This window comes from Bos indicus x Bos taurus, chromosome 6, assembly GCF_003369695.1.
Source record: "Bos indicus x Bos taurus breed Angus x Brahman F1 hybrid chromosome 6, Bos_hybrid_MaternalHap_v2.0, whole genome shotgun sequence".
NCBI classification, from domain to species: Eukaryota; Metazoa; Chordata; class Mammalia; order Artiodactyla; family Bovidae; genus Bos; species Bos indicus x Bos taurus.
Genome location: NC_040081.1, coordinates 115161197 through 115184766, shown reverse-complemented (window position 1 = coordinate 115184766; position 23570 = coordinate 115161197). Strand labels below are relative to the sequence as shown.

Here is a 23570-nt window from a genome sequence, read left to right as displayed (position 1 = left end):
CACCTGCATTCTTCCTTCCGCATCAGGTCTCTTGACCCCCGGGACACCTGCATTCTTCCTTCCGCGTCAGGTCTCTTGACCCCCGGGACACCTGCATTCTTCCTTCCTCGTCAGGTCTCTTGACCCCCGGGACACCTGCATTCTTCCTTCCGCGTCAGGTCTCTTGACCCCCGGGACACCTGCATTCTTCCTTCCGCGTCAGGTCTCTTGACTCCCGGGACACCTGCATTCTTCCTTCCGCGTCAGGTCTCTTGACCCCCGGGACACCTGCATCCTTCCTTCCGCGTCAGGTCTCTTGACTCCCAGGACACCTGCATTCTTCTTTCCGCATCAGGTCTCTTGACTCCCGGGACACCTGCATTCTTCCTTCCGCGTCAGGCTTCATCCTCCGCTGTGGTTTTGTCTTTGGTCCTTGGAGGAGGAGCCTGGGTGAGAAGGCCGGCAGACCCGTGCTCCATCTGCCACCCCGCTGGAAACGGGGAAGATCTACGAACCTCCGAGTGTGGGGACAAAGCCTTTACAGCTCCCAGCTTTGGACTTCCCTGGCTGTCCACGGGTTAAGCCTCCGTGCTTCCACTGCAGGGGTCACGGGTTAGATGCCTGGTCCCCCAGTGGTGAGGACCCCACACTTCCACTGCAGGGGGCGAGGGCTGGAAGCCTAGTCCCCCAAAGAAGTTCCACCTGCTGCGAGGTGCAGCCACAAACAAAAAACAAACCAAAAAACCTCTCAACTTTTAAAAACATCACCCCTTTAACTACTTTATATCCTGTGTTTTTTAAATGAAATGAGTGAGTATCCCTAAATAAAATGTGGTAGCTGAGTTGGATAAAGTGGGTGGCAGAATTTTTGCCAAACTGCTGCTGACATTTGTTGAAACAAGCAGTTGTGCAATGGGAAACATGGTTTTATATCCTTGGCTGCATTCCCCACATGCAGACTCAGTGATCTAAACAGGATTTCGTTCCTACTTATACCTGGCATTAATAAACCCTTCAGTTGAGGAGTTTGTTAGGGCCTGCTTGATTTTCATGAGTTTCACTTAATTCTTCACCTTTATAGCTGGTTTAGGAATGTGAAAAAAGTGAAGGTGTTGCTCAGTTCTGTCTGACTCTCTGTCCATAGGATTCTCTAGGCAAGAATATGGGAGTGGGTTGCCATACGCTTCTCCAGGGGATTTTCCCGACCCAGGGATCGAACCCAGATCTCCTGCTTTGCAGGCACATTCTTTACCATCTGAGCCATAGGAATATCTGAACATAATTATGCTCAAGTTCAGAGCCACTGCTAAAAGAGCAACTGATTTTCTTGCTGAAGTTTAAATCGACCTATTTTGAACATAGGATTTTGCCTTATAGTCCTTGTGACACTTTTGCCAAATTTTAGTGCCTTGTTCTCAAGATAATATGAGTGTTTGGGGTAAGGTAAGGTATACAATATATTATCCCACCAGAGAGCAAAAAAAAACGGTTAAAAAATCGTTAAAAATATATTTGTTAACTTGTGAAAGAATAGAAATGTATCAAAACAAAAAAGTTTTCAAAAATCTAAAGTAGTATGTTCCTGTGATGAATTTCACATGCGTGTAATTTGTGCCTAACACACGGAGTGGGTGGAGTCGTGGGAGGACCGACCCAGCGCCCTTTCCTGCCCCTGGGTTCCCCAGGGAACCCCCCCTTTCCTCTGGTGGGGAGCAGGGAATTCCCAGTCCGTCTCCACACACCTTTCTTCATCTGTTCTTCCAACTGCCTTTGGCACTTTAATTTTAAATATCCGTGATAACCCAGTGTGAACTAGTAAACAAAACTGTGGTCTCAACAATAACACTGCGAGTGCTGTTTCTGCTGTGCACTGTGTCAGGTAAAAGTAGTGAGGTTCAGAAAAGCTTGTGTGTGTTGTCTTCTCTTCACCCAGAGAAGGACTATAGCAGCCTCTGTGACAAGCAGCCGATCGGAAGACTCCTCTTCAGGCAGTTCTGCGACACGAAAGGGGATCTGAAGAGGCGGATTGAGTTCCTGGATGCAGTGGTGAGTGATTTATCGCCGCGTTGAGCCGCCCGAGCCCGGGCTTTTCAAAAAAATGGAAAACTCGCTTGAGGGCTCTCTCAGGCGATCAGACCCTGCAGCGAGGTGAGGGCACAGAGACTAGCGGTCCTGGCGGTGCGCCCTGTTGGGTTAAAGCGGATAAAGTTGTAGTTCATACAGATTGCTTCCCAAGCTTCGGAGAGTCAAAGGTGTTTACGATGTAGCTTTGAAGCGTGCTGCTTTCCCTTGCAAGAAGGCTAAAGAGCTGGTGAAGGCAGCGCTTGAGAGCCGCCTCCTCCAGGCGCCCTGAGTGCTTGGAGACGCTTCCACCCAGAGCACGCACAGGGAAGAAGCCAGCGCAGGAAGCAGGGTCACAGTGAATGGAGTTGACCATCCTTCTAAGTCTGCCTGACATCTCTGTGTCTCCAGCTCGACGTTCACCCTGATTTCCTTCTAGGTTAGGAGATGTTGTGTTTCTGAAACCATATAGATAGCACCGGCAAGACTAGAAGCTTCAACACTATAAAATTCAGAAGCGGCTTAATGGACAGTTGGGAGTTGTGCCCAGATTATGACGCTTCCCTCGCTGCTTTGGCCTGTCCCAGTCACATGAGCAAATGTGTATTGACTCCATACTGTATGCAGAGGACTAGCCTATATCATGGGGCTTTTAGTCATTTCTTCCCCCTTGACTTAGCTTTTTAGAAATACGTACCTATATGTATTCTTTCGGAAAACCGTGTGGGGCCCTTGCCTGTTTTGTTGTTTGCTCGTGCTCTGGGAGCTCCCCGGCTCTTCTCTCTGGTGCCTGGACTGGGCTGAGAGATGGCTGTGAGGGAGGCAGTCAGAGCTTCCTTTTGAAGGCTTCTCAGATGGCACTAGTGGTAAGGAACAACCTGCCTGCCAGTGCAGGAGACATAGGGGACACGGGTTCCATCCCTGGGTCGAGAAGATCCCCTGGAGCAAGGCGTGGCAGCTCACTCCAGTGTTCTTACCTGGGCAGTCCCATGGGCAGGGGAGCCCAGCAGTTCATGGGCGTGGCAGCTCACTCCTATGTTCTTACCTGGGCAGTCCCATGGGCAGGGGAGCCCAGCAGTTCATGGGCCCATATGGTTGTGCAGAGTTGGACACAACTGAAGTGGCTGAGCATGCGTGCTCCCTTTTTTAAACTCTCTCTTTTGTCCTGGCCTGCAGTCGATGCAAACGCTGCATTAGTTTCAGGTGTGCATCCGAGTCTTCCGATGAATCGTGACCCCTTTAGCTTCTAGATGCCTGGCTTGCTGGCTGTGGCAGCAGGATTAGTCTTTCGATGGTAGCCTTGTGGTGCATAAGCCACACCAGCGTATGCCACCAGGCATCACTGTGGCTCCGTCTCTCCTTGTATGGGTGATGCCAGGTTCTTTGAGCTCCTTGAGTGGACAGATGGCATCTTATCCATTTCCTTCTCCTGGCCGCTGACATGGTTTTTCGCTCTGTTCCGGTGTCAGTGTTTGTTGAATGAATTATATCAGTCAGGGGCCAAGGAAAGACATGGAAACGGTAACAGATAGGCTGAGAGATTTATTGCAAGGAATCAGCATACATGACGGTGTGATCTGGCTGGAAGTGGGAAATCCGTTGCTCAGACCATCAGGAAGGGCAGGACAGGACTCTCCAGCAGTGGGGTGAAACTGCTCTCCTCAGGCAGAACTTCTCGAGGAAGCCTCAGCTCTGCTTGAAAGGCCTTTGCGCTGGTTGAACAAGGCCCTCCCAGACTACCTGGGATTGAAGTCAACCGAGAGAGACTTGGCCACATCTACAAACACCCAGCAACACCGGGTTAGTGTTTGAGCACCTGCAGACGGCCACCCATCTGGTTGGCACGTCAGAGGCCATCATGGAGTCACAACACTTTCTCTCCCAGCAACACTGGGTTAGTGTTTGAGTACCTAGAGTTGGCCACCCGTCTGGTTGGCACGTCAGAGGCCATCACGGAGTCATAACACTTGCTCTCCCATCAGTTGTCCATTGTATTGCATCCAGAACTCCTGGAACTTGAGTTGAGCAGTCCGTGCGTGAACAGAGTCGCAGCACTTTCTCTCCCATCGATTGCCCGTTGTGTCGTATCTGGAGCTCCTGGAGCTTGAGTCGAGCAGTCTTTGCATAAACAGTGTGCCAGCCAGTGTGCTGGTGAGTGTGATGCCCTGAATGGAGAGGGTGAAGTCGGCTCTGGGAGGGCAGCCAGCCGAGGCCACGGCCCCTGTGCCAGGCCTGAGCAGAGTGCGAGGGAGGAGGCTGTTTGCTGGCACAAGCCCTCCATCCTGGAGTCCTCTCTGTGCATTCAGTAGAGCAGCTTCCCTGGGTCTTCGTTCCCCACCTCTCTCAACTCCATCTGGCTTTCGGCTTCACTGCTCTTCAGGGCCCCACTTGCAGAACCTGGGCTTCGTGAGGCCTCTGCATCCTCCTGTCTGCCTGGCTGGGGACTCTGCGGAACAACTTGTTGAAATTCTCTTATCTCGGCCTTGGCAATCTCCCTCTTGTCTCTCTCTCTCCTCTCTGTCTTCCCATTCCTTGTTCCTTGCTCATCCTCGATGGGTGTTTAGATACTGATCAGGTGCTGCCTGTGACTTCATTTTCTGGCCTGGGTGCTGTCGCCTGCCCTCCGGTTGATCCCTGACACGTGTGTGTGAATGGCTCCTGCTCAGGTGTTGCGGACTGACTTCCTTGGGAGCACTGCACACAGGTGTCTGAGTGCCTCTTGGGCTTTCCTGAAACACCGTTGCCTAGGCCAGCCCAAGTTGTTCATCTTACTCCGTTCTATTTGGCCACACTTAAGGGCTGAAAATGCAGTAGGATACAGGGAGCACTGTGCACGTGTTCCTTACTACACTGTGTTAGTTGCCCAGTCGTGCCTGACTCTTTGCAACCCCATGGACTGCAGCCCACCAGGCTCTTCTGTTCATGAGATTTTCCAGGCAAGGATACTGGAGTGGGTTGCCATTTCCTTCTCCAGGGGATCTTCCCGACCCAGGGATTGAACCCAGGTCTCCTGCACTGCAGGCATATTCTTTACCGACTGAGCTACAAGGGAAGCCTACTACATTATTGATCCTTTAAAAACAGACCGGTTTTTCCCCTCATGGCCATCAGTTTTCCAAAGAAGAGCTGCAGATACTTGATCAAAAGAGCTGCTCACTGGTTCTCAAGGCACCAAGTCAATTCCACAAGTCAGAGGATTTTTGAAACCTTAAAAAGTCCACAAAGAAGCTTAACTAACATTTTTCTTTTCTGTTGTCTCTGCAATCAGGCAGAATATGAAGTGGCCGCTGATGAGGACCGAAGACACTGTGGGCTCCTGGTCTTGGACAAGTTCTTCGGGGGAAAGGTGCGTTCCCTTCTTTAGCATAAAGATTTGTAAATGACTTAAATAATTAGAGCACATAGCCATGTTTACTTCGTTGGAATAAGTAAGTAATGAAATGACTCCATTTTACTTTGGAGTCAAAGCCCATTTGGGTCTGAACCATCTCTGCCACTCTCTCACTGTGGGAATATCTTTGTGCCCACTAGACGTTCCACTGAGAGCTGTAGAAGAGAGGTTGCATTTATGTAGCTTTTAAATCTTTTTTATTAATTTCTTTTTTCTTCCTTACCTTCTCTGAAGAAAAACTAAAATAGCAAGGGAAGTTGTCAAGGAGAAAGGTGCAGTGTGAAGAGTTGCCCTGGTCGACACAACAAGTATGGAAGTGGGAGGGGCAGCGGTGCCTGCTTCTGCTGCCGTTCAGTCGCTCAGTCGGGTCTGACTCTCTGCGACCCATGAATAGCAAGCTGCCAGGCTTCCCCGTCCTTCATTATCTCCGGGAGTTTGCCCACACTCGTGTGCCATCCAGCCATCTCATCCTCTGTCAGCCCCTTATCCTGCCTCAATCTTTCCCAGCATAAGGGTCTTCTCCAATGTCAGCTCTTCACATCAGGTGTCCAGAGTATTGGAGATCAAGCTTCAGCATCAGTCCTTCCAATGAATATTTAGGGTCGATCTCCTTCAGGATTGACTGGTTTGATGTCCTTGCTGTCCAAGGGGCTCTCAAGAGTCTTCTCCAGCACCACAGTTCAGTTCTTTCATGCTTAGCCTTCCTGATGGTCCAACTCTCACATCTGTATGTGACTACTGGAAAAACCATGGCCTTTGGCTATACAGACTTTTTGTCAACAAAGTGATATCTCTGTGTTTTAGTATGCTGTCTATGTTTATTATAGCTTTTCTTCCAAGGAGCAAGTGTCTTTTAATTTCATGGCTACAGTCACCATCCACAGTGATTTTGGAGCCAAGAAAATAAAGTCTGTCACCGTTTCCACTTTTTCCTCTTCTCTTTGCCATGAAGTGAAGGGACCGGTTGCCATGATCTTACTTTTTTGAACTTTGAGCTTTAAGCCAGCTTTTCTACTCTCCTCTTTCACCTTCATCAAGAGGCTCTTTAGTTCCTCTTTGCTTTTTGCCATTAGGGTGGTGTCATCTGCATATCTGAGGTTATTGATATTTCTCTGGGCAATCTTGATTCCAGCTTGTGCTTCATCCAGCCTGGCATTTCGCATGATTTACTCTGCATATAAAGTTACACAAGCATGGTGACAGTATACAGCCTTGACATACTCTTTTCCCAATTTGGAACCAGTCTGTTGTTCCATGTCTGGTTCTAACTGTTGCTTCTTGACCTGCATACAGATTTCTTAGGAGGCAGGTAGAAGTGGTCTGGTATTCCCATCTGTGTAAGAATTTTCCACATTTTGTTGTGATCCACACAGTCAAAGGCTTTAGTATAGTCAATGAAGCGGAAGTAGATGTTTTTCTGGAATTCTCTTGCTTTTTCTGTGATCCAGCGGATGTTGTCAATTTGATCTCTGATTCGTCTGCCTTTTCTAAATCCTGCTTGTACATCTGGAAGTTCTCTGTTCATATACTGTTGAAGCCTCTTGTGGAGAATTTTGAACATTACTTTGCTAGTGTGTGAGATGAGTGCAACTGTGTGGTAGTTTGAACATTCTTTGGCATTGCCCTTTTTTCGGGAATGGAATGAAAACTGACCTTTTCCAGTCCTGTGGCTACTGCTGAGTTTTCCAAATTTGCTGGCATATTGAGTGCAGCACTTTCATAGCATCATCTATTAAGATTTGAAATAACTCAGCTGGAGTTCCATCACTTCTAGTTTTGTTCATAGTAATGCTTCCTAAGGCCCACTTGACCTCACACTCCAGGATGGCTTACAAACAACAGGAATTTATTGCTCACACATCTGGAAGCTGATAGCCAGCACCTCCTTGCTGTGTCCTTAAGTGGTGGAAGAGGTGTGAGGTGTTTCTGGAACCTCCACTATAAGGGCTCCAGCCCCACTCGCAGGAGCTCCATCCTCTTGATCTAAGCATCTCCCAAGGCTCTGCCTCCCAGTATCATCACTTTGGGGGTTAGGAATTCAACATACATATTTGGGGCACACATTCAGATTGGAGCAGTCGTATATAGGACTTCCTGAGTATTTATACACATTAGGGAGAAAGAAAGCTGCGAGAGCTAGTAAATGAATTCAGCAAGCTTGCAGGATCCTAGGTCACTAAACAAACTTCTATTGTGTTTCTATACACTATCATTTAAAGTCCAAAAATGAAACTAAATCAACTCCATTTACAATAGCATAAAAAAGAGTAGAAGAGTTAGCAGTAATTGTTTATAACAAAAGAAGTGCAACATTTAACACACTGAAAACTTCAAAACATGATTGAAAGAAAGTAAAGCAGAACTGTAATAAAATGGAAAGGCATCCTGCGTTCACAAGTTAATTAATTAACAAGTAGATCTTAGAATCCATACACATACTGAAAGGGTCATGAATAGTTACAACAATCTTAAAAAGCAAAGTTGGAGGACTTAACACCTCTCAATTTCAAAACTTACTACAAAGCTACAGGACAGTATGGTCCTGGCATGAGGACAGACATATAGATCAACAGAACAGAACTGAGAGTCTGGAAGCTGTCAGTTGACTTAAGGCTGCCAGGACTATTCATTCGGGGAAAGGAGAGTCTTTTCCATAAATGGTGCCGGGACAGCCGGGTACCCACGTGCAGAAGAAGGAAGTTGGACCCTTATTTAATACTGTATACAAAAAGTAACTTGACTGTGAACACCGTACTGCTCCTAGAGGAAGCCTCTCAGGCGTGACTCTTAGCTGTAGAACTTCAGGTGTGAAGCTTCACGACCTCAATTTAGACGGTGGGTTCTCATGTGACATTGAAAGGACAGCAACAAAAGAAAACAACAGATAAACTGGACTTCATCAAAGTACAGTGCTTCAAAGAGCACCGTGAAGAAGAGAGGCGGAAGAGAGTGGGGGACATACGAGCAGGCCAGTGTCGGACTCGGATCGGGCACCCAAGATGCGTAAGCAGCTCTTGGAGTCCAACAGTAGAAGACAGCCCGAGTTTAAAAATAATGCAGGTTTGTGTTTTTAACAGAGGATAATAAGCATATATCTGCAAAATCTACCCCCTCTCCGTCCCCACTGGTGGACTTTCCCATCAGAGTTCTCATTGTCCAAAACTTTAAAAAGTAAGGCACTGGGTCCTTTGGTAAATTTTCGCTGGCAATTACCTTTCCTGAAAAATAAGTATTGTTCCTTAATTTAAAGCCGCAGAAGGAATCTCTATTCCGCTTTCCTTGTGCTTGGTATCAGGCCAGTGGTCCCATCCTTAGCTTGCTGCACTTAGCTTGCCTCATGTCTCTGCTCATGGGGGATCTGAGCATTGCTTTTCCTTCCTGTGGAAATAGATTTCTGTTAGTGTGTTTTCTAAGACACTGAAGGAAGGATCTCTATTTGGAGTAAGTCATTAAATAGTCTTCATAGAATTAACCTGCTGTTTAATTTAGCTTTAGGAAATTGAGACCTTTGGAGGGGAAATAATACTATGGAAAACCCTAAGAGCTATTTCTGTAAAACGTGTATTTTTGAGACAAGTGTTGGAATTTAATGGCTTTGTCTGCTGGAAATTTTGTCTTGTTTTCTGTTTGGCCCCGTGCCTGGAACAATGCGCATTTGATGAGTCAGTGAGTGACCAAACTTGTTTACCCTCATCGTAGCCTCTCCGTGTAGGAAGAAAGTAGCCTTGGGGGCACACTGCTCAGGTGAGGCTCCACTGCTGTTTCTGTGGCTGCACCAGAACGTTCCGTAGTTTGTCAAGCCTCTTCCATCAGGTTGTTATGAGGCTAAATGACATAATGCATCACTTGTTTTAGGCAATTTGAATGACAGCTATTAATCATTATTAGTTATAACAGTATTATTGGTTTTGGGGGGAAATGTGAGTTTACTTCTTATATATGTCTACCAGTAGTTCAGCAGAGAAGGCAAATGGCACCCCACTCCAGTACTCTTGCCTGGAGATTCCCATGGACGGAGGAGCCTGGTTGGCTGCAGTCTATGGGGTCACTACGAGTCGGACATGACGAGTTGGACACGACTGAGCGACTTCACTTTCATTTTTCACTTTCATGCATTGGAGAAGGAAGTGGCAACCCACTCCAGTGTTCTTGCCTGGAGAATCCCAGAGACGGGGGAGCCTGGTGGGCTGCCATCTCTGGGGTCGCACAGAGTTGGACACGACTGACATGACTTAGCAGCAGCAGCAGCAGTTCAGCATCTTTGATAATGAACTTTGATTTGTAGAAAACAAAAAGTTGTATTGTGGTTATTCAGCTACCCCACAGCCAGAAATCAGTAAGTTCAATGTACAGTTGAATGTGATCTGTGTATTTTTTTCCAATAAATCAGGACAGCAGTTTTGCTGTGTGTTTTCTTTTTCCAGAATCCTCTTCATGAGGGTCAGGAGAGGGGAGAGCTGGTGTGTGGGGATGTTGTTGAGAATATAGACTCCTAGAGCCTTTTTGCAGAGCAGTTTTGCAATAAATACCAGTGTTTTAAATGTGTGTATCTTTTGAGCTAGTATTTCTCCCTCTAGGAATCTACCTTATAAAACACAGCTGTGGAAAACGTTCACAGCAGTGATGTTTGCCGTGGCGAGAACTGGCAACGAACTGTTGAGGGGGCAGAAGCCCATTCTCTAGAAGCCATGCAGTCATTGAGGAAGCAGGGTAGCTCTGTGGGTGTCAGCATATACCTACCGCACTACACATGTATTTATCCCTTTTCTGTGAGGGGGGAAGATGTGTCTGTTTCTGAGTGTGTGTGTTTACATTTTCAATTGTGATTAAAAAAAACCCAAATTTCCCATCGTAACCATTTCGAGGCGTACAGTTCAGTAGAGTTAAGTGCGTTCATACTGACGTGCAGACCGTCAACCACCACCCGTCTCCTGGACGGTTTTCATCTTGCACAACTGTGGCTCTGTCCCCATTAAACACTAACTCCCACTGCCCCTGCCCGCAGCCCCTGGCCCCCTACCATCTGCTTTCTGTCTGTGAATCTGACTAGTCCAGGGACCTCATGTAAGGAGAATCATACAGTATATTTCTTTTTGAGACTGGCTTATGTCACTTAGCGTAGTGTCCTTAAGGTTCCTCCATGTGGTAACAGGTCTTAGAATTCCTTTCTTTTTTGAGGCTGAACAATATCGGTGTCTGAGTTTGCATCCCCCACTGCTGGGCACTTGGGTGGCTCCTGTGCCTCCAGCGTCGGGGACCATGCTGCGCACATGCCTGTACGGGCGTCTTTGGGGCTTGCAGGGGATGGCTGGAAGAGGCAGCTGACACGGCACTCCAGACAGCGAGGCTGGTGGGGGCAGAGGGGGCGCCCGGACCGTCCCTTCATCCCCTTCACGGTGTGGCTGTTGTCAATAAGCACGAGATTCTGCCTTCAGCTCGTCATTCATGAAATCACTAACTGTCGCGTTTGGTTTGTGCCGTCTGAAGGGTTCGCCAGCCCCTCTACCAGAAATACCTGAACACGTGGTGCTCAAGTGCAGGCAGAGACTGTGGGAGGACCCATCCAAAGACATCTTCGAGGAGTGCACCAGGTGAGTGGGTGCACGCGGCCGGGGGCTCTGCCAGGGCCGGGGTCCCGCAGCCTCTGCGCGGAGGCGTGTCCTCGCTGGATTAGGGCGGTCCCCTCCACCGTCAGGCGGATGAGGAGTGACGACCACACATGCACAGGGGCACCCTGAAGCGCCAGGTCGCGAGCGTGGCTTTGCTGCCTGCCCGGCCCCTCTGCCTAGCCCCATAGAGCGGGCACTGAAAATATCTCTTCTGCAGACCTTTGCAGTCAGGACAGGAACATCCCGAGTCCAAGCAGTCACCTGAGTTCAGCTTCCTCGCGTGCTCAGGAGGAAAGAGTGGTAGCTGAAGTGACCTGGCCCCAGGCGTGGAGTCGTTTGTAAGCAGACGGGTGTCAGTCATTCCCTCAACACGCGCCTGCTGAGCCCTGCCCTGTCGGGACGGGAGTCTGCTCCCTGTGGCGGCCATAAGGTGAGGCTGACCCAGGAGCCCGGAGCTGAGGGCAGGCTGTTAGCAGGGCCAAGTGTCTGAACACCCCAGAGAGGCTCCTTCTTTGCCCTTCCTGCTTCTGCTGTTGAAACTCTGTTCTGATGTTGAAAACCGTGGGAGTTGCTCATGACTGAAGAGACTGGTCCGAAATTCTGCCTTCTCTGTGCAGAAACTTCAAGAGATGGACATAACAGCTGATAATCTTTAAACAGGTGTTGGTATTCCGACATCTGTTTGGTTAGTTCATTTGACAGGTGGCTCTCCACTCCTACATGTTTATTAACTGTCATTTACCATCCGCTGCACGTGGCATCGGCACTGGAGACGGCAGCACAACATCGTGTGGCCTCTAGGAGTTTGGGTTCTTATTATTCTGCCTCATCCCTGTCTTGTCATGGCCTTTATTTCCCCCAAGCCCTCCCTTCTCAGTTTGGTTCCCAGAATCCTGGTCCTGCGTAGTGAGCTAAGTGGGTCCTCTCGGCTTCCCACACGAAGCTCTGGTGAGAGTCCGCACGTGACGGTTAGTGGGAGTGTGAAGATGAACACATCAGAAACCAGTGATGAGCTGATGCGCGGTTTTCAGTGTCATGAATTCACAGATTGTGTGCGGTGGGTTCATGTGCCAGGCTAGGGCAGTGGCGCAGAGTCTGCTGCTTTGAGGCAAGGAGTATTGGGAAGTAAAGTTGACATCCTGGGAAGCTGACTTAGCCGTTGACCTTACTAATTTATACAGACCGTGAAACACACAAACGAGTTAGAATCAGGCAGTGTTTGTGTTCTTTCACGGAGACACCGAGGGACCTTTATAAAGGGGATTAACTGAGCCGACGGTGTTAGAATCCTGACTGGTCACAGGTGTTTGGAGCTGAGCTGCCCACGTGCTCGCCAGGGACAGGAGCCCCAGGGCAGGGCCACCCCTACTCACACGTGGGGGTGTGAGGGCCCGGCCTCCGGGACAGGCTTAGTTCTAGGACTGCAGTGGCAGCCTCTCAGCACCCAGTGTCACTGACGGAGTTCGTGTTGATGTGGGATGTGACGGCACCGATGTTCTGCTGTCCTGCAGAGCAGTGACGTGGTCCCCTGGCCTGTGGCCTCTGGTAAGCCCTTCCGTGAGAATGAGAGTTTAAGACGCTAACGGATGACTTAGTGCATTTATAAACACACGTCATTACTGAACTCCCTCTAAAGTGAAAGTCACTCAGTCATGTCTGACTCTTTGCGACCCCATGGACTACATAATCCATGGAATTCTCCAGGCCAGAATAGTAGAGTGGGTAGCCTTTCCTTCTCCAGGGGATCTTCCCAACCCAGGGATCAAACCCAGGTCCTCTGCACTGCAGGCGGATTCTTTACCAGCTGAACCACCAGGAAAGCCCCGATTCCCTCTCCAGGGTCTCGGAAGTAGGGAGCCTCAGAACACAAGTTGAGAAGTGCTGTGCTATAACATCAGTCAATCCAGGAACATCTGAATAACCTCTTTGTACAAAATAAAGGGAAGCAAATCAAGTGATTTGCTCAGAAGTCTGAAACCAGTATGGTGCTGGGATTATTCTCACAGCCTCCTCACTCACGACCTACTAGCAGTTCTCAGATAGGCTGTGGTCACTCCCGGTTAAACTCCACCACGCCCAGGGGATGGCTTCCTCTCTCTCTGTCGGTGACTCCACTGCGGCTCAGGAGGGCTCCGTCTGCTCCCCACCCAGGATTAGTGCGCTGCAGCCGCAGGGCCCTGGCCACCCCCGTCCCAAGCTGGACGCCACCGACTCACCTGTGTCCTTGACTGAGAGGTCAGGGTCGTCAGGACGGGCTGTGGATGGTCCCTCCAGCGTCAGCTGCATAGATGCTGATCCACTGCAGCGCCGTTTTAAAGGGCAGGCTGCGTCCTGTTCCTCACCTACTCCCCAAGGACCAATTGTATTCCTACTATCACAGAGTCATAAATAAACCTAAGAGGCAGGGCTCATTGCAGAAGATTTCTTCAAGAAACGTGTAGCATCAAACGATGTATCGAGTGCTCTGATTGGCTAATTGTGTTATTGTCTTTGGTTCGCTGGGCCTTGCTGCGCGGGGCTTTGCTCTAGCTGCGGGGAGGCGGCTGCTCCTCGTTGTGGCGTCCGGGCTTCTCGCGGTGCTGGCCTCTCTTGTGTGGAGCACGGGCTCTAGGCACCCGGGCTCAGCAGTGCAGTGGGCTCCGTGCTGTGGCTCACGGGCTTAGTTGCCCTGCGGCGTGTGGGACCTTCCGGGACCAGGGGTCAGACCCATGCCCCCTGCGCTGGCCGGCAGATTCTTAACCACTGTACCGCCAGGGAAGTCCTCGAGAGCTTTATTTTTAATATTTAAAAAAAAGGTGATGTCACATATTAACAGTTTCTACCCTATGACTGTTATCACTTATACATTTACACCAATATTAATTGCAAACTGTTTACATTCCTTCCTGAAATACATGTGCCTCCATGTGTGCAGGCACACATATGCACGCGCGCGCACACACACACACACACCTTGAGTATATTTTAAACTATTGTTTTTCTACTGGAAGATTATTTTTATCAAGTAATTACTTCACTGATATTCTAATACTTAAAAAGTACCTCTGATTTTAGGAAGGTAAATTGGTTTTATTTCTTTTGAATTCTTGCGTTCATGTTTTCACTGGTAGCATTGGAAACTAGTGTGAGATTCTGTAGTTGCAAAATTCAATATACTGAATTGTGGGTAATGATTCATTTTCCCATATCCTGCGCTCACTCATGCATTAAATCACAGAGTTGTCTTCATTTTGTACTGCAGCCAGATGTACATAGTTGCATAAAATCTCTTTCTAGAATTGTCCATGACCATTTAAGTGAAGAAGCATTTGAAGAATACCAAGAAAGTGCATATTTTTCTCGATTTTTACAGTGGAAATGGCTGGAAAGGTATGTTCTCCTCTGACATTCAGTGAACAAATCGTGACTTCCATTTGCATTCTGACTGATGTATACCTTTCTGTCAAAATACTATTGGAAATCTTATTATTAATATTGTACAATTTCTTCTGATCCAGTGGGCCCTGTTTCCTCTTGTTAAAATGACAGTTAGCCCTGCTGGTTCCACCGTGAGACAGTAAACCGTGTCCTGGGTTCACAGAGACAGAACCCGACGTGGCGCTCGGCTCTTTGCCATCTCAGCCGCTACCCAGACGCCTACTAGCTGTGTGTCCTCAGTGACGTGGCCTGCATGGGCTTTGGGTGACCTACCCCCTGGAGAAGGAAATAGCAGCCCACTCCAGTATTCTTGGAAATCCCGTGGACAAGAGGAGCCTGGTGGGCTACAGTCCATGGGGTCACAGAGAGTCCGACATGGCTTGGTGACTAAACCACCACCACCACCCTGGACGCTGGAGTCACCGGAGGAACGAGTGTGGAACACTCAGCACAGGGCTCAGTGCACAACACACGTGCTCAGGAAGTGTTCAGTTCAGCTCAGTCGCTCAGTCGTGTCCGACTCTTTGCTACCCCGTGAATCACAGCACGCCAGGCCTCCCTGTCCATCACCAACTCCCGGAGTTCACCCAGACTCACGCCCATTGAGTCGGTGATGCCTTCCAGCCGTCTCCTCCTCTGTGTTAGCTGCTACCAGCGTTGTTACAATGATTGTTGATTTATTAAATTTCAGTTCTAGCTCATACAGGTTTCTTTTGCTACGGTGTCAACACCGCCTTTGAGGCTCTTTCTTCAAAGAGCAGCTCCCTGTCAATGTCATTTCCCTCACCAGCCTTCTGAGAGGCCCAGGAGCTGTGCCAAAGAGAACACAGAGGGCTCTCCTAGTGTGGGCTGGCTGCAGACTTGTGTTTAGTTCAGTCAGTAAGGATAGCAGGATCATTCTGCGTCTGTCTTCAGTGTTTTCACAGTTTTAAATGTTAGCGTGCTTGTCTCTTGAAAGCTGTCCCGCTGAGGAGCCCCTCTCTGAGCACAGGCAGCTGGTCCTGGGCACCCTCCCCAGGGTCCCCTTCTCAAGCCAGGCCAGCGGCTAGGTAGGTTTTTCTCTTTCCAAATAGCAATGTGATGTGAGACCTGAGGCTTTCTTTTTCCCTTGTCATTAATTAGGCAACCGGTGACAAAGAGCACGTTTAGGCACTACAGAGTCCTGGGGAAAGGCGGGTTTGGAGAGGTAAGTCGTACCTGACAGCTGTGAGTAGTACTTCTAGAAAAGCCGAAGGGGGTCACGGAAAAGCGAGATGTTCAGGTAATGTATCGACTCTACCAATCCATTTATTTCTTTACTGTGTATTTTAAGAATACTTTTAGCAGCCACGAGAATTAAGATTGAACTTTGAGCAAAAGGTACATGCTCTTAAAAAATTCAGAGATGCAGTGGGGAGAATGATTCACTATCTTTGTGATTTTACATTTCAGTTCTTAGTTCATGTTTTCAGTGTTCAAGTTTAGTAAGGTTATCCTGACTGAAAAGATTGTTCTGTTTCCATTTGGTGGAGTTTCTGTTATTCCATTCTTATCACTGAGGACTAGCCTGGAAGTTCACATTAGTACAGAGTATATTACTAAATTTTGTTAAATATTATTGAATATGCTTATTTAACTCAACTCTGGGTGTGTATGTACCTTACACCTACTTCGAAAGGTGTTAGAAAATATGGAAATTGGGGAAAATCCTAAAGACACTACCCACAGGTTCACGAGAGATGGTCTTTAAATGGGATTGGAGACGGTTGTGGTCGGTGTTCAGAGTCCCGTCACGCTCTCTGCAGCAGCTGAAGGAGACACTAACGGCCTCGTTGAGTGTGTGGAGCAGTCACTTTGAGTTCAAGCCTTCCTAAGTCCCAGAGCCAGGTCAGAGCCGGGCCACCGTCTGCGTGAGATTCACATGGCGTGTGCTCCCAAATTCTAGTTCAGAGCCATGGCCAGCGCCAGCCCGGGAGGAGTCACACTGCTGGGGCCTCCTGTCATCACTCGCAGTGGCCACGAGAGGGACTGGTCAGTGTGCCAGCCTCTGGAGAGCCTGTGGGGTGCCCGCTGTGGCCCTGGAGGCTGCCTGGTGCTCTGTGAGCCCCACCCCAGCGTGCTGGGCCCTCGGCGGGAGACGCATCTGCGAGGAGTCCATCTCCTGACGTGCCTCCGGAGCGCTCGGTCCATGCCGCCGGCCCCACACTGCCTCCAGGGACGGAGCTCGGACTTCATGAGGACAGAGGAAGGAAGCTTCCAGCACCGGGCTCTTGTGTCTACAAAGCAGTGAAGCCCGCGGTCTGGCCACACAGAGGTCTTAACAATGGACTCAGCAGAAACACGTCGGCAAGTTTTCACTGTCGTGAAGAGACTCGGTTTGCTTATGATCTCACAGCACTTTTTAAATGCATCAACTGGTGCTCCCAAACAAACGGCTGGGAGGACAGAGAAACGGTTGTGGTTTTTCACAGACGTGTTCTGGGAGCGCTGCGCTGCGCCAGGCCCGGGGCAGGGGTCAGTGGGTGGTCCATTTCTCTCGGGAATGCCAGTTAGACCCCTGTGACTGAGGCAGATGCCTGGGGCCCTTCCAGTCCAAATGCTGGCAGTGCGTTTACCTTTGCTAAATGCCGGCACCTCTTCTGGCGGTGTGAAAGGCCAACATTTTGGTCTCATTTGGTCAACAGCAGTGCTTTCACTTAAGCCCTGAGCCCTCCAGGCAGCCCTGGCAGGTCCTGAGGCTGGTGCAATGGGCAGGGGCTGGGTGAGCAGTGTTGCCTGCTTGATGGGCGGTGGAGAGAGCACGTCCTTGGGACCCACGCACCCTGAGGTCAGGCTCCTGTGCCTCCACTTCCAGCTGTGCGATCGGGGAGCCCGCGGTGGTCTCCTGCAGAGGCCTCATGAGCCCTGCTTCACCATCTCTGTGCGGAGCAGCTGAGGGGCTGCAGAGCCACCCCACCCCCTCTCCCTTCTCGCTCTCTGACTTGGCAACTCCACCTGAAGGAATTTGTCTTCAGTGCATGCATGATAAAAGAGATGTGCGAAGACTATGTGCCAAGACTTCGTGGTTGGAAAATGATGAACTGCGTTTTGGAATAGTCACGTATTTGTAGAACGTTTAATGTTGAGAAGATAGTCACACAGTAAGATGAAAAAGTTATAAAATATTATCTGTTCTGTAACATAAGCCCAATTTCCCCTAAAAGCCAGAGGATGAGGGGGAGCAAGCTATATATCCTTGCAGATATATGTACAAAGGGGGCACTTTGAAGCTTATACAGTACAGTATCAGTGATAGTTATCTTAGAATCTGGCTTTTTTATCATTGTCTTTATTAATACTTTCAATATTTTTCACAATGAGGTTTATATTTTACCATCAAAATTATTTTGGGCGATGGATAAAATCGTATCATGTCTTGTATTCAGTTTTAAAGTAGTCCTCTGGGGGACTTCCCTGGTGGTCCATGGCTAAGACTCCATGCTCCCAGTGCAGCGGGCCCGGGTTCAGCCTCTGGCCAGGGAACAAGATTGCACACACCCCAGAAACTCCAGTACTTTGGCCACCTCATGCGAAGAGTTGACTCATTGGAAAAGACTCTGATGCTGGGAGGGATTGGGGGCAGGAGGAGAAGGGGATGACAGAGGATGAGATGGCTGGATGGCATCACTGACTCGATGGACTTGAGTCTGAGTGAACTCCGGGAGTTGGTGAGGGACAGGGAGGCCTGGCGTGCTGCGATTCATGGGGTTGCAAAGAGTCAGACACGACTGAGTGACTGATCTGATCTGATCTGACCTCAAGATCCTGCATGATGCAACAAGGATCCCACATGCTGTAGCTAAGAGCTGGCAGAGCCAAATAAATAAGTATTTAAAATTAATTTAATTAAAATTTTAAAAATAAAGTAATCCTCTGTGCACGCGTGTGGCGTGTGTGTGTGCAGGTGTGGGGTGTGGGCAGGTGGCAGTCAGGAACCATGACAGCCTGCGTTGATAGCCTGGAACCTGGAAGGCTGGTTGCTGTTCAGTTGCTCAGTTGCGTCCGACTCAGCAACTGCATGGACTGTAGCCCGCCAGGCTCCTCTGTCGGTGGGATTTTCCAGGCAAGAATACTGGAGTGGGTTGCCACTTCCTCCTCCAGGGGATATTCCTGACCCGGGGTCGAATTCATGTCTCCTACAGCTCCTGCATTGGCAAGCAGATTCTTTACCACTGAGCCACCAGGGAAGGCTAGAAGCTGGGAGCTTTATTGTACTGTTCTCTTCACTTACCTTTGTTTGGAAGTTTTCATAATGTGAAGTAATATATAAATATTACTTTAAGAACTAATTAAGTAAAATAAAGGTATGAAAGCCTATGGATTCTATGAAATACACGTATTCTTGAATTTTAAAAGTAATCAAGAATATTTACTGTCAGAAACCTTTGTTTTTGTACAGAAAGTAGAAAGATACAGGGAGATATATTTAAGCAGATGCAGCAGGATCTCACAGAGCGAGTTCTGCCGGCACTGTGCTCGGTTCATAAGCTCCCTTCTTCAACAAGGACCCAAGGGTCAGAGGGAAGTGCCCAGGGGGACCCAGCCACGGCTATGATGGCCGTGGTCTTGGCCCCACAGAGTCCACGCTGCTCTTGACCAGAGGGAACTGTCATGGAGAACACTCTTTTTCTCTTGGCAGCCTGAGAACTGCCAAGTGGATATGAACTGTTGTGTTGTGTCTTTTCTTTTTTTTTTTAAAAACTAGGTCTGTGCCTGTCAAGTGCGAGCTACAGGAAAGATGTACGCCTGTAAGAAGCTGGAGAAGAAAAGGATAAAGAGGAGGAAAGGGGAGGCCATGGCCCTGAGCGAGAAGAGGATCCTAGAGAAAGTGCACAGTAGGTTTGTAGTAAGTATCTTCTCTGTCCTCCCTGGGATGGCGAGCTGGGCAAGTGGCGTCTGTCCAGTACGTGTGCTGCTGGACACAAGCCCACCCCAGCCGAGTGTGCTCGGGGTTCACTGTCCCGCCGCTGAGGGGAGAGGTGCAGGAGCAGCCCTCCACTGCCCTGCCCAGCCCTCCCTGGACTCAAACAGGTGGTTTGTGATGAATCCGCCCGTGTCCCCACTGCCCAGTCTGGCGCTGACCCTCTGCCCTCTCTGGTGGCATCAGTGGCTGGGCTCACCCTGCGGTTGGCCGAAGCCCCAGCTGGTTGAGAGGCTTGAAGCGCTTCTCTGCCCAGCCCCTCACTCGGGCCTCGTCTGTGTCCACCTCCACCCTCTTTCTGACGGCGCAGGTTCACGACTCGCCCTCAGCCAGCGAGCCGAGTTGTGTGAGGCCTGACTCCACCCTCACTGTATGGGTCAGGGCTGAGCCCAGGGGTCCTGGGTCCAGGCTGTGCGTTAAGTAGCGGGTTTTCATCTCCACAGCTGCTTCCTCCACCTAATTACATGTTGAAGGAAGAGAGGGAAAGACAACTTATAAAAGGCTTCATGGTGTCATTTACTTCTCAGTTCTGAGGTTAGCACTTCGTGCTGGGCACAAAGCTTCCAAGACAGACAGGCCTTCAGAGCTGTCACCTAGTTTAACAGCAAGGGTTTGCTGTGTGTGCGACGTGTCAGCCTTCTGTACGTGCTTTACAAGAAAACCTTTGATAAAATGGGCTTATCTTAGCATCGCTTTAAACATATTTGTGTAACTATCTCCAAACACCAAAATCTACAGTCTAGCGCTACAAAAGGGACATGGATAATAGTTATGGTTTGTTCTACTGAAATACAATATTTTGGTTTCTGTACTCCTGGCCTCTTGCCAGGATCCTGGAAATACTTTCCCTTGCCCTTGATCTGTTCATTACTTCCTGCTTACGGCCAATCTCAGGGGGTCCTGACTGGTACTTCTGTGGAGTTCATCTCCTCTTCCTCCTCACAGCCCCTCCCCAACCCCCCACCACAACATGACTGTGTGTGAAGGCAGTCCAAGACTCTCTAGATAACTGGTTGAGAATTTGGCCAAGTTATTAGATATGGCACCAACTAGATATGAAACAGTTTGAAAAACTTTGATTGAAACCATTTACAATAGCATTAAGAAACATCAGAATCTAGACAAAAATCCAGTGAAATGTGCAAGACTTCTACACTGGAAACTGTAAAACAATATTTACACACAACTACAGATGCCCTGAACAAACGGTGGGGTGCCCTGCTCACGGGTGGGAGCCTCAGGACTATGGTGGCCGTAAGACAAGTGAAATGCAGCCCAGCCAGAATCCCAGAAGGGCGTGTATGTGTGTACTCACGGGTGTAAACTGACTTGCAGACCAGCAGGACAGTGGGTGAAGAGCTTGAACAGGCACTTCACGAGAGAGGCTCACAAAACCAGTATTGGGCATGGCTGAGAGGTGTCCCCTGCGTGTGCAGAGGAGCGAGCGGCGAGACCACAGGAGAGTGCCGAAGCTTCAGGGCATGGCTGGCGGCACAGGCACTGGGAGAGCTGAGCAGCTCTGCACCCCTCTGCTCCGCCGGAGGCGTCCGACTCCCATGCCGAGCGCAGACAGTCCGCAAGCGTGGGGTGCCAGTGCTCGACGGCTAGAATGTAGCTTTGAGGAGTTCCACCCCAAGTTCTTTGTGAAGGTTGACACCTACTCACTTAGACATGGCTCCCCCAGTGGCTCAGCAGCAAAGAATCCACCAGCTGCTGCAAGAGACGTGGGAGACTCGAGTTTGATTCCTGGGTGGGGAAGATCCCCTGGAGAAGGAAATGGCAACCCACTCCAGTATTCTTGCCTGGGACATTCCATGGACAGAGGAGCCGGGCGGCCTGCAGTCCATGGGGTCACAAAGAGCTGGACGTGACCGAGCGTGCACGCACTTGGGAAGTTCTCTGCTTTCGGCGCTGAGCAGCTGCTAGCGCTTCATCAGGTAGAGGTTTGCGATGGTGCTGGTGCACTTCTCCCCCAAAGCAGGCCGCGTTTCGGTGCTCGCACTGTGAACGTACACGGACTGTTTGACTGTTGCTCACAAATAGAGTGCATCGCCAATGAACGAGCAGGTTTTTGCATTTTCTTTCCTACAACACTGCTGTCCTCAGGTTAGCTTATGTTACACATACCAAACCAAAAAGTCCCTGTGCTTGGTGCTAACCATTATGAACGGAGGGGACCTGAAGTTTCACATTCACAACCTGGGCGACCCCGGCTTCGAGGAGCAGAGAGCGATCTTCTACGCGGCCGAGCTGTGCTGTGGCTTGGAGGATCTGCAGCGGGAGCGCATTGTATACAGGTAGGGGCACAGGGCTCCCGGGGCCTCGAGGCCTGTCCACCCTGAGCGGCTCTCATGGGCCACGTGGGGGCTGGGGCGGGAGGGCCGGTGGGGAGCCCTGGCCCTGATCCCTGGGGCCGCGCCCTCACCATTGGAAGCATGGCCAATCAGGGGCAGACCTCGGTTTTCTTTTTAGTTCTCTTCTCTCTCCGGTAAGTACTTTTCATTTAAGTTGGTCGTGCTGCTCACAAGCACGAGAGGAACCCATTTCCAAAGTCCTTAGATATTTCGATAGTTGTTCCGAGGATTGGGGACGATGTTCCAACAAAATAACAAATGTTCTGAAATAATTGTACTTATTTTAATACTTTTTTCATCTTAGAATTCAGTAGAGAAAATTAAGTGCCGTGGATGGAATTTTGTGTGATGCATAAATCTGGGTTTTAGGGACAGCAGTCCCTCTTCCACCTTTAGAAGCTGGGGTCCTGAGCGCTGACACTCTTCGGGGCCGCCCCAGGCCACTCCCTGCGTTCAGCCCAGTGCATCCACCTGCGGGCCGTGTGCGCTCGTCCCCTAGTGGGTGCGTCTAGCTGGCCTTCTCAGTTCCCAAGGGCTCTGCCCACTCCTTCCCCTCTAGCCCACATCCCTCCCTGAATCTGGTCCCCAGATCAGTCCAGCATATTTGTCTGATCCCTCTGTGTTTCCCGTGGTCAGTGGCCGAGGTCACGTCCTCCTCAGATGGGCTTGCTCTCCTGGAGTTTGTCTGGCGTCATCTTGCCTGCCCTGCTCATGCGTCTGCCCTCTCAGGGGCCTTTCTTCCTGGCCCCCTCCTGCCGTCACGCAGAATTAGTGCACAGACACCCACTTTCTAGAAGCCCCTTCCCCTGGCTGGTCCTCAGAGTGCTCCGTGTTGCCCATCCTGGGGCCGGTCCCCCTGGCTGGCTCACTTCCGAGAAGACCTTCCTCTTCTCCATCCCAATTCTGATGTGATTTTTCTTCTTTGTCATTTGTGGCCCAGAGCCAAGTTGAGTATCTCCTGAGGATCAGCTCCCAGCAGGCTGGGCTGATGGGTGACGGTCCCACCTACCATGAGTTGTGCAGAAGGTGGGGGCACAGGCTGCTACTCTGGGACTTACGGGGGCAGCTGGAGGAGGTCTGATTGCTACGTGGCTGCTGGAGGAAGTGAGCTTGTTACAGTTAAGTCCAGCTGAGCCGCCTTGGCCTGCTTCGTGTTGAGATGCATTCCCTGCACTGGTCAGACGGTTCCGTTCCCCAGCCTTCTACCCTGGGCTCCCGCCTGCCGTCTGACTGAGCAGGTCTGTCTTGTGCTGCTGCGTCCAGGAGACCTGCCATCAGGAGGCACCCCTGAGCGTCTGTTGCACGCATGAGCCATGGCCTTCAGACTCTGACGGCCTGTCCCGCCTCCAAGGCACTGCACACACGCTTCACGGGGAAGGTGCCCGTGTCCCCTTGCCTTTCCTCAGAGACCACCACTGACAGCTTTCATCAGACCAGGTCCTAGAGAGAGTGTCTTCCTCTTTGCACAGAGGTAGTACAAATAAAAATGCTCTCCTATTTCAGCAGCTCCAAAATCAAAAAGGAAGAGACACACAGGATGGGCGTTTATCATTTTCAAATATTTATTTATTTGCGTGTTCTGTCTGCGCCAGGTCTCAGTAGTGGAGGCAGGGTCCTTGTTTGTAGTGTATGCGACCTAGTTCCCTGACCAGGGATGGAACCGCAGGTCCTCTGCTGTGGGAGTGCAGAGTCTTAGCCACGGGACCACAGGCTCCTTCCTGGGGAGTGGTTTTTGAGGGAAGGCTCGAGAAAGGACAACACTTTGTAGCCTGAGCTGTGGCGTTCTGCCCTGGCAGATGCCAGTGTGTGGTGTGGGGCAG

General features: G+C 50.0%; 1 protein-coding gene across 15 annotated transcripts in view; it reads left to right on the top strand.

The window, feature by feature from the left end:
• Positions 1-23570, top strand: part of GRK4 (G protein-coupled receptor kinase 4) — a 57468-nt gene that overhangs the window by 19838 nt on the left and 14060 nt on the right. For 11 of the 15 annotated variants that reach the window (XM_027545196.1, XM_027545209.1, XM_027545201.1 and 8 more), the window contains 7 exons: positions 1913-2025; positions 5309-5386; positions 10919-11022; positions 14317-14409; positions 15580-15643; positions 19181-19321; positions 21464-21693. In XM_027545196.1, coding sequence (XP_027400997.1) covers positions 1913-2025; positions 5309-5386; positions 10919-11022; positions 14317-14409; positions 15580-15643; positions 19181-19321; positions 21464-21693 — 823 coding nt within the window. The remainder of the gene's footprint in view (positions 1-1912; positions 2026-5308; positions 5387-10918; positions 11023-14316; positions 14410-15579; positions 15644-19180; positions 19322-21463; positions 21694-23570) is intronic. The other 4 variants (XM_027545206.1, XM_027545199.1, XM_027545204.1 and 1 more) reach the window with 3 other exon arrangements.